The sequence below is a fragment of the Hippocampus comes genome, unplaced genomic scaffold (genome assembly GCF_001891065.2).
Source record: "Hippocampus comes isolate QL1 unplaced genomic scaffold, H_comes_QL1_v1.1 scaffold17, whole genome shotgun sequence".
NCBI lineage: Eukaryota > Metazoa > Chordata > Actinopteri > Syngnathiformes > Syngnathidae > Hippocampus > Hippocampus comes.
Genome location: NW_017805002.1, coordinates 1,230,916 through 1,242,072, shown reverse-complemented (window position 1 = coordinate 1,242,072; position 11,157 = coordinate 1,230,916). Strand labels below are relative to the sequence as shown.

The following is an 11,157-nucleotide window of genomic DNA, read 5'->3' as shown; positions in this document are numbered from 1 at the left end:
TTCCCTTCTGTAAATGTTGTCTGGGCCCGCGAAAAAAAAAAAAAAAAAAAAGAATAAAAAGTGCATTGGCAACAGGGGCTCTCCTCGCCCACATGCGAGCGCATTACACCACCATAATTGCTCCATTTTTTTCTCCACATCACTCAAGTGGGAAGTATCTGAAGCTTGGTTGTGATAACATTTTGGCTTGCAACACAAGTTAAAAAAAAATTGAACCAGTGACGAATCGTAACTATGTTAATTTAGGGTACAGTACATGTAAATCAAAGTACCATTGAATTCCAAAATTTAGCCCTTTGGCAATTGTATTTTCACCGCCATCTTAAAATTGGATAATGAAAAATCTGTCTTTTTTTCCCCTTTTTTTGTGAGCTTAAGAAAACAAATAAAATATTCAGTCACTTTTTCAGGTTTGGATTTTTGATCGCTTCTTCAAGATATGAACGCACAAACGATACACGGATGGCGAGTGTTTCAGGAAGCGCTCTCAGCAGCACCGCGGTGGGTTTAGTCTTCCAGTTCTCATTGCATATTCATGGCTGCCCCTTGAGAGGTCTGTGGCATCAGGTTTTTAAAAGGAAAGGACATATAAATGACATTCTCGCTTGAATTATTTACACTCGCATTGTTAACACTTGTGAATATATTAGCGCACGTGCATGAATGTTTCATATATTCAGGAGGGTGGCGGGGGAGAAGAGAGGGAAAAAAAAAAGCTTTTGCAGGCGGCGAAGTTTTGGAAGCGCCTTTGACCGCCAGCATGGAGGCCATCTTCCCGTGAGCCCGAGCGCTTATTAACTGCTTTTATGCAACACTTCACCGGCACACAAAAGATGTAAAGACACTTCAGCCGCAGCAAGCAGGAAGTTGAGGGCCTGCGGTTTGTCTTTGGAGTAGAGAGCACGGCGGCGGCAGTGGTGGGGCAGAGTAGCCTGCCGGAACAACCGGTGTGATGAAAATCCATTATGCCACGTCGCGGCCGCACGGCATCAAACCTCACGTCAAGTTGCAACCGCTAAAATCCTTTTCAATAAATCATTGGAGGAGAATGACGCCGATCGTGTTCAGTGTTCCTCGAAGAGAACTCGCTAATGGTGGAAAATAGCTGAATAAGTAATCATATGGTGAGACTGGGCAATGAAATCTCTATGGTCCTTTGCAATCTGTTCTGATGATGATCTGAGATGGTCACTGTTCAACCACTCCAATTTGGTGTGATTTTTTTTTTTTTAATAGCTTTTTTTATTTGGTATTGCCTCCAGGTATGTCTTTGACAAGTGTAATTCTGTGGCTTTGAGATGAAGTGCTGCCTTCACAAGGGAAAATAGACTATGATTTTTGTTTTCATGGGGTGCCCTATCCTTCAACTTCCTTCACTGGGGGAGTTTGCTTTTCTCTTCAGACTGGGCTGCTTGAGAACAATTAACCTGTCACAACGCCCTTGGCAGGCTACCGCACGTCATGGCAATAGAAGTCGCATTGGTCTTAGTTTTTGGTGATATCTGCTGCATGCCCCCTGTAGACTAACTGACAAGTGAAATCTGTCCATCCATCCATCTGCATACCTTCCAGAGACAATTGTTTAAAATGGTTCTATAATTCTTGATCCTTGTTCTGTTTGGATGAAAGATGTTTCACATTGTAGGAAAAGAAAACACAATACATCCCCTTTAAGCCTCTGAGCATCCAAGTCCTGCTCTCGATGAAAGGCCAACATGCTCTACCACAGCTGGAGAGCTGAGACGGAGGCCGAAGTTGACAGGACTGACTTGCTGCTGGGCTCCACGGGGGGCCATGAGCTGGCAGCCAATACTGGGGTGTAGAAGACAGGAGGTTGGGGAAGATGTGGTGGTGCAGCAGTTTTGCCACGTTTACACTTGCCTCTGCACTGTGTAGAGCAGCTAACCCTGATCATGGGCCAAAAATAAACAGGGACCTTTGGCTTCTTTCAGTTCATGATGTTGTACCCAACAGAGAATTTTCTGTTGTCCAAGTAACAGACGTCTGTTTATCTGGCTTTACTTTTAGGGGTGTGGCACAAGCTCTTCAGTTTTTTTTTTTTCGCACGAATAAGAACTAAAGTGCCGTCTCTGGTCTTCGGGCCGTTTTGTCTTGGTTCAAGTCACTGATTATCTTAAGTCAAGTGAAGACTCAATTCAAGTCAGTTATCTTATTAATGTAGTCTCACCTGCAGTATCTGACTGAAGACTGAAAAGGTCAAATGATATTCGGGGTCCATTTGTCGAACCTTTATGCATGCATCTCAAGTCAAGCACAGAGTCTTTAACAGTCAAATCCAAGTTAGATCTCAGGTCTTCTATTTTTTTTTTTTTTTTTTGTCAGCGTACGTCATCAAAACTGTGACTCCAAGTCGGAGTCCAAGACGCAATGACTCAGGTTCGCCGCTAAAGTGTACTACTTAGTGGTGAAACGGTGCACCAGAAACCGTAGTTCACTGCACAGCTTGGTTTGAAGGTCATGTTGTGTACAGGAAGGGAACCAAATGCAAAATAGAAAACTTCCCAAATTCTGGACTAGGTTTTATGACACTTGAAATGAAAATAAAACCCTGCACACTGCTAGCAGTAAGTTCTCCAATAAACAAAACACTCCAAAACAAAATAATACATGCAATCATAAAAAAATTAATGAAGTAACACATATCAGGTTAAACCCTTTGTCTGTACAAAATTGTATCAACAGTCGGTCTTCTTTGTAGAAAATGGACCATGCAGAAAAGCGCAACATTAATAACAGTTTGAACAGTCTCAATTATTGCTATAAAAATGCCAATGACATTTGTAATTACTTACAAAAAAAAAAAGCACATTACAACATCCACAAGAAGGAGGCCAAACTGCATTGTTTATTTTCCTACTTTGTATTACAGGTGGGTCACGTCGAAAACCGATCGAACGCATCACTGCTATTTGCGGAGGTTTACCAGGCCTACCTGCATTGCGTGTAGGAATCAGCGGTGCTTTGAAATTGATGGGACAGTTTAGTCAACGATGGTCAAAATTGGGACAAAAAAGAAGAATAGATAAATTTGTGTCATCTGTGTGCTAATAATCTCAGGGAAATCTTTCCCACCATCACTCCGTCTCCCTAAACCGCCGCAGAGGGGGTTCATTATCCGCAGTGCTGCTCCGCTAATTAATCTCACGGTTATAGGGGATGATTACCATTTTGCAGCCTAACATCCGCACTGCCTGCCTGGCTCGGCATCACTAGCAAAAGGCCGTCAATGGCTGCTCTCTTGCTGTTTTGTCTGTCTAATTATAGGATTTCCAACTTGTGAAAAATTCTGAATTGTCCCATTCTGCTCGTCGCGATTGTGGCTGGGCTGTTAGAAGTCAGCGGAGGAGCCTTGAGTGGAGCGCGGCGGGCTGAGCCTGTTCGTTTAAAGTTGTCTCAGTCGGATGAGAGAAAAACTTATCGATCAACAAGAGGTTTGGAAAATGGACACAGATTTGTTGTTCCTCACTTAAAGGAGTCTATGTATTATTTTCCCAATTTAAAGCAGTTGCCACTTGTCTCAAAGCCATCTCTATGACATGGTTTTGTCAAAAATACCCCGAGGGAGATGAAATATTATGCACTTCTTGCTGTCTATGTTTTAGCAATCACTTCTGCTATTGAAAGCTTTTCCTCCTGGGCTCCCTCCCAGCAGCACTCAGAGCAGGAGATATTACCGCCTTCATATCCAGCCTGCAAGTGAAGCGCAAGTGGATTTTTTCCCCCCACGGAGGCAGCACTTCATCATCACCAAGCCACTGAGTTACACTTGTCAATTTAGAGATCAGATATCTGCATGAGGCGTACGCAGCGGGCACCCCGACAGACACAATTTTCGCTTTTATTTCCAAGATGACTGAGGGCTGAATTAGGTGGCGGCTACTTGTTGAGCCCCGCGTTTACAAAAAGCAAGTTTGAAGGAGAAGGATTGTGCGGCTTTTACGTGGTGCTAACACTGCAAACGGAGCAAACAGATCATCGATGACATAGATAGATGAGGATAGACTACTGACTGTCGATAAATAATCATTTTCATGAATATGGCAAACGCAAATAGGAATATGAACAGCTCCAACTCGCTTGTACAAGACTTTTGCCATCTTTGACTTGTGCGAAAGTGTCTCATAATCCCTCTTTGGCATTTTGGGGTCACAGCAAGCCTAATCAGGAGGCCACATTCATTAAGGAGCCGGAGAGGCGTTTGCAAGCGGGGAACAGCAAAGAGGCCGCGAAGCCGAGGTTCAAGGCGGGGGGTGGGGTTGGGGGTCACTTGCTGAAGGTGACAACATGAATCGTTCAAGCGGCAGATGACAGACAGCCGGGTCAAGCGGGCGGAATGCCGGCCACGGAGGACCTCATGACAGACAGGACGCACGTTCTCTTTGACCCCAATTACTGGAGGTGTTTCTTTTCACCACATAATCCGCTGGCCTCCGATTGGTTTCACCAGCTTGTTTTTTTTTTTTTCTTTCCTTCTCCTCCCCAACCCCCACCAAAGTCAAACGTCTGACGGGACTGCCCATCTGTCTGAGATGATTCAAAGCTGCTATGATTGGCATTTGTGTGGAATAGATCACTTTTCAGTGAGGGTTACATCGGCGTTAATGTCATCGTTTTTTCTCAACTATTATTTTAAGAGGAAAATATGTGAATATGTTGCCACATCAGTGGGGAAAATGACTTTTATGTAGAACAGAGGCATCCAAATATTCGGCTGTATCCAAATGTTCGGCTGTTCAAAGCTTTTATAGGTAATTTTTTTGGCGTATATTGTGAAAAACAACAAAACTCAAGCTTTTTTTTTTTTTTTAAGGTAGAGCATCATTATGAAAGTGTGTAGAGTTTGGTTTTCTTATTATGTATGTGAATTTGCAGAAATAGAATTTAGCTAGAATTAATATCAAATTGATAATTAAATATGTGCATCTTTTCTCTGCCTTCTAAAATGAAGTAAAATATTTTCCCATTTTACTGGGAAGTTCTTGTAACCTTGTCGAGTAATGTCCCTTTTGAACTTTGTCAAATAATGGTTTCCAAGGGAATATTTTTTCTGTCACTTTTGTGTCGAAAACCTTTGAACATTAGAAATGCTCACGCAAGATTAACACATAGGAATCGTGCAGATGTTTGCGGATCTGAAAAACGTGTGAAAATCGCAAACATATTTGCGTGAAGAATCATGAGATAAATCTCTCCTCCGTAGCCAGCATATTGTAGGTCGGGGCATGCAGAGCGCATCGTCCCTTAAGGGCTTACTGCACGCATTCACTGACGCTGTTCCCAAATGAGAAACAGAGCGTCGCTAAGCCTGCATTGAATGAGCTGCTTTTGATACTCAAAATAATTTGGCAGCTCTAATAATGGCACAAATAAGCAGCGGAGGAATGCAACACGTAGGACTTGCATGTTTCCCTCCATTTGTGAGTCTGCGCTCTGTATTCCACCATCGCCTTTCTGTCCAACGGCAGCACCAATCGTCACACACATGGATGTGTTCACAGAATTCAGTTCACTTGCAAAACGGACAGTGTTTAATGTGAACCGGACCAAAATACTTTTCTAAAGTGACATAAGAGTTTCCACGTGTTTTTTTCAACTTCTTGTCACAGATCTAGGCTTTTGCATTTGTTTTTCTGCTATCCAATCAATCCGTGAGTGTGTTGTGAGTGTGTTTGTGTAGAAACTGAGGCTGACCCAGGATGCTTTTAATTGCGCCACTGATAGCTAGCAATCTGGCGGTCGCCGTTAATCCGTCTCATCCTGACCTCTGCCTGTCTGTCTTTCCGCAGAGACGCTCATGGACTCCACCACAGCTACAGCCGAGCTCGGCTGGACCGTCTATCCGGTGTCGGGATCCAGTGACAACAGCGTGAGTCACCTCGGCCGCAGTTGCATCGTTTGCCAAGTGTCAAAGTGTCTGTGATGGTTCAATGGGTCACAGAGGAGATCATTAATGCAGAAACAAACCGCATAAACAAAACAAATAACTCAAAAGCTGCCTCACAGTTGTTTAACTTACAGCAGAGACAACGTTTGCAAAAAGCGCTGATTTTTGTTTTCCCCATTTGTGTGTGTGTGTGTGTGTGTGTGTGTGTGTGTGTGTGTGTGTGTGTGTGTGTGTGGTCACTCTCTGCTTACTGTGAATGTGCGTAGGTTTGTTCAATTCCCATGACAAATGCACATGTTGCTCTGCACCACTGTTTGGGTTTCTCACTCTGAGGTCAAAGTTGAATCCATGAGCCGGGAACCAACCAAAGAAGGAGCGCAGTGGGTGTTTAGAGAGGTGTTGCACTTCATTTATAGACCGATTAGAGAGTCAAGTTTTTGTCTTTTGCTTTTTAATCAATGCAATACGGAACATGACAATGCACGCATATTGTGTCATGTGATCAGTCTTAACTCAAGATGGTCTTATGATAAAATGTCTTCAATCAAGGATTGATGATTTCTCTCAATGTTAAGAGATGAAACGGGACGAAAATGTCATAACTTGATGACCTTGATTTAAATTATCACGATAATCTGTTTTGTGGGACTCAGTCTGCTACCCGAGGGCTGAAGTCATTGACACAAAACAGTGACATCTTGACTTCAGAGTTGAAACACTTAATCGGTTAATTGTTTTGAGACACCGTCTAACTTGAAATTGTCCAAACTTGCAAAATTTCAGTCTCTCAACGGGAAATATTCTCAGATTTTTGTTGTCCTCTATGAAAACAACTTAACTTTTAAGATCTTTGTTTGTAGTTCAAATTTGACTTTTGTAAACATCGTCTTTTACTTTGTAAATCATTAATCAACATTTTTGCATATTTTCTGACATTTTACAGACCAACGGAATCATTAACAATGGGGAACACAATTTTTGTTGAATTGGGTGTGACAGCTGTTTGGAACCTTTTTTGGGGTGCAGAATCCAAAACTGATCTCAGTTTTTCTCTATCACGTCAAGTTTTTGAGCTAGGATCCTTGTTTTCTTAAAAAAATGAAATAAATGTGGTTCGCTGAAAATAAACCACAAACATGGAATAGTTACAAGCTGTGAACACACACAAAAAAAAAAAAAACAGCATAAAACAAAATCGGCCAATATTAGTCCTTTTTAAATTCTTGTTCAACATTTTTTTACACATTACCACATTACAAAATAGGACAAATATAATGACATTCAAACCCCCCCCACCACACACACACACACACACACACACACACACACACACACACACACACACACACACACACACACACACACACACACAAATGGGGAAAACAAAAATCAGCGCTTTTTGCAAACGTTGTCTCTGCTGTAAGTTAAACAACTGTGAGGCAGCTTTTGAGTTATTTGTTTTGTTTATGCGGTTTGTTTCTGCATTAATGATCTCCTCTGTGACCCATTGAACCATCACAGACTTGAGAGCTAAATAGTTTGCTTATGCGCCAGCCGCCCGGACGCAAAGCTTTGGAGGCGACGGCGTCGTTTGATGCTTAACGTTTCCACCCAGGCTGCCAGGATTCCCGCATTCCTGGCGGCCACATGCAAGACATGCCGGGCGTGCAGGCGCGCCAAAACCAGTGTCTCGGCCTTGCTTTCGTTTGTGTGCCACGAGATTCCGTCTTCTTTAGGATGAGACCAAAAAGAACAGGGAAGATGTCGAGTTATTTGCTGGAGCTTTCCCCAAAAAACAAACAAAAAAAAAACATTGGCAATTTCTCTCAATTATTTACGCTCCTGTGGTTTCTAATAAAGATGGTTTGAATTAGCCCCCGTCGTGCCTGAGAGGCTGGCATTCGATGGTTCCATGATACAACTTTAAAGATGTTCTTCGTCTGCTCCATCTTGTGTACGCCTGCCGTCACCTTCCTGCAGCTCCCGACAAGCAACGGCTTCCTTTTTCTCCTGCCATCACCGGAGTCTGTCAGTTCTTTTCATGACCGCATTTCCTCATGCCATGGCCAGGGACGTTTACTCAGCCAGGGTTTTTTAAGGAGCTTTGATTTCATATCAATACTCCCGTATAATAACAGAGTATTGACAGGGGTTGATCTTTTCTGGTCCTTAATCCCAAGGATTTTTTTCCTTCAAATTGAAGCAGCAGCCGTCCCATTGCTATCATTAGCCCACTGTCTCAAGCAACCACTCTTTTTGTGAATATTAACATGCAGAATGGTTCCCTTGCCACTCTCAGCTGAAATTTACTTTACAGAAAGCATAAAGACTCACTTTTTTTAAAAACAACCTAACAACCTTAACCCACGTAGTAGTTGACAGTGAAATGCTCGTTTTCAAGATGGAATTAAGTGGCAAAACTACTGAATTGAGCTAAAAACACATTTATAATCTAACTTTGTTACTTTTAAAATCAATTAATTCAGAAAGTAACTTTTGAAAACAAGTAATTAGCTCACTAAATTACTTTTATGGTAATTGCGGCAACACTGGTTGCTGTATTATAACGCTTTAAAGGATCTGTACCATGCTATGTAAAGCTTTCCACAGTTAACTATTGGCACAGGTACGATTAAATGTTAACTTTGGTGCAATGGCGATCTCATTTCTTCATTTTGTCATTTTAGGGACTATTTTCTAACCAGAAAGTAAGAAGCCTGGTTCATGAAATCCCCGCCTCTCCCCATGTGGCTGCCGTGCCCCTTTCATGAAATTGCCCGAAAGCCGGCTGCTGTATTTTATTCTTCTTTAATATTTTTTTAACCATTATTGAAAAACACTCGCTAGTTTTATGCGGCATCTCTGAAAAGCTAACAGCAACCTGTAACGCTCTTACTTTTTGTCTGTGAAATTGGACGTATTTGTTGGCAAACGAAACAACTTCAAAATCCACAAAATCATCTCACGTATTCGCAGTACAAAAGAAAAAAAAATCCGTTGTATTCTTCTTCGATGAATTTAGGAACAACTTCCAACTGCTTCTATTAAAGCGCCCCCCTGTGATGTGGCATAGTATTGCAATCACAGTTGTAGCCATCCCCAAATTCTTGATGCACAAACAATCCTGCTTTTTCTTTTCAGGTAAATCTTGAACTGTTTAGTAGCTTTTTTACAGCTCTTCTAAATTTCACTGCATAGGACAGCTTTGCAGATGCTGCTTTTGCTCTCTGCATGGTGCGTTATTTCATGGCAAAAACAAAGGCTAAGTGAACATGATGCACAGATCTCGTCACCATGAGGCCCAGCGCAACAGGTGGAGAAACAGCCACAACCGTGCACACATTACGTGCACATACTGACTATTTGCTGGGTTCCACGGGCTCAACCGGTGGATCAATAACATCCCAGCCAAGCTCTTTGTGAGCTTCATGAAATTCATTCCAACGTGACACCAGATACTTTGCGACCCGATGGAAAACCGAACGCGTACGAGCAGAATATGAAGTCAGTAATGTTCTGTCAGTTGGCATTATTCTATTCATGCTTTACGAGACATTAGAATGTCAAATTGGTCACAAAGGAATTTTCCTTACTGTTTTTTTTTTTTTTTTTTCTGGCACCCGCAGCTCTTCTCGTATGAATCTTCCTTTTAATTCTAAAAAAAAAAAAAGACAGGCAAACCAAATGCATTGACAACCGGTGGAAAATGTACATGAAGCACAATTTGTCCCCGGGTGGTGTGGGGTTGCGCTTGAGCCCCATGCTGGCTAACTGGTGCAGACAGCATGTTTTAGGAATCAAGCATGCACAAAGTTTGCCGTTTTGCTTCAGTGAATATGCAGTGGCATATGGGGGACAAAAAATCTATACATTTTTGGCTTCATTTTTAACATCTTAACCTATTTTTAAAAGGAAAATATGGCTCTGTAGCCCCCCGAAAATAGCTAAAATTGACAACTCTAGTCATACAAAAAAAAAAGTCAGTTGGAGCCATATCCTAAATCCAACAGTCCACCAATTTTAATTTACTTTCAAATATTGCCTTATTTTAGGCCTTCTGTAGAGGTCATACTTGACCAAACTCCTCCTTAAGATTTTATTCAATTGACATAAAACTTTGGTTGTTTCAACTAATGATATGTAAGATGAAAAGTTATCAAAAGCATTTTATTTCATCAAATGCGGTTGCTGTGGCGGCATGGTGAATTTTGACGTTTCGGCCTGGTGACAAAAACTGTTTAACCTTGTAAGAGAATAACATATGGAGGCCGGAGGCAAGTGTCAAACCGAAACTTACGAGCTAACCGCCGTCACGCTGTGCCGTCTTGGAGTCAGCCAACTTTTCTCAAGCGACATGTTCAACTAGGTCCCACTTGACTACAGTCCACAATATTGTATAAATCTATATATTCTGTGACCTAAAAGACAGTTTGCTTGTGGACTGATGATTTGTAACTTTTCAAAAATAAACTTGCTTGCGCAGACCAAGCATTAGATGGAGTATATGACATTCCTCTTGTGAAGAGCAATGTGGCTTTGTAGACTTAAGTGGCCAATGTGTTCCTCTTAAGTGGGCTGGAGAAATGCGACCAAGGTCGGGTCCGACCCTGTGACCCACTCTCAACCCGTGTACACGCTGAAGTGCGCTGTCAACAGTAGCTACTTGACGACGGACAGGCGTGTGGCCACTGGCAGGGAGCTAATGTGGTAGCGCGTCTGAGGTCTCCCACCAGTCAAGATGGCGTCTTCGGGTTTGCTTATAATCACAGCGTTGTTGTGATTCACTGTAATGCCGTAAATCTTAGCGGCTCCCGGCTACACAAAACTAAGGAGGAATGTTTTTAGGACATGTATATTAAAGCAATCTTGTTCTGCATTTTTTCGTAATTTATATCAATTCTCAGGTGCTTTAAGAACAAGTCATGTGAAGTCATATTTTCATCGAAATACCCACAGAAGAAAGACAACACTTTTTATCCGACAGTATATCTCGTTTTGCGAAAATCATTTAGGGGGTCCATTCCTGTCTCACATAACCACTGCTCACCCTGTCCCAAATATTGTTGGGTCAGTGGTGAGTCTGGCTTTTGTGACCCTGTTCACTGTGGGCAGAGCCACAGTCTTGGGACTAGAGTGTCTTCTACTTGGGGAAGCAAACCATAGTGTGTGTGTGTGTGTGTGTGTGTGTGTGTGTGTGTGTGTGTGTGTGTGTGTGTGTGTGTGTGTGTGCCACTCTAGAATACCTATAGAAA

At 42.2% G+C, this 11,157-nt stretch overlaps 1 protein-coding gene across 4 annotated transcripts in view; it reads left to right on the top strand.

Moving 5' to 3' along the window:
• The window catches only part of ephb2b (eph receptor B2b), a 150,957-nt gene that overhangs the window by 55,468 nt on the left and 84,332 nt on the right, over positions 1–11,157 (top strand). For all 4 annotated transcript variants that reach the window (XM_019858178.1, XM_019858163.1, XM_019858171.1 and 1 more), the window contains exon 2: positions 5,808–5,887. In XM_019858178.1, the coding sequence (XP_019713737.1) occupies positions 5,808–5,887 (80 nt within the window). The remainder of the gene's footprint in view (positions 1–5,807; positions 5,888–11,157) is intronic.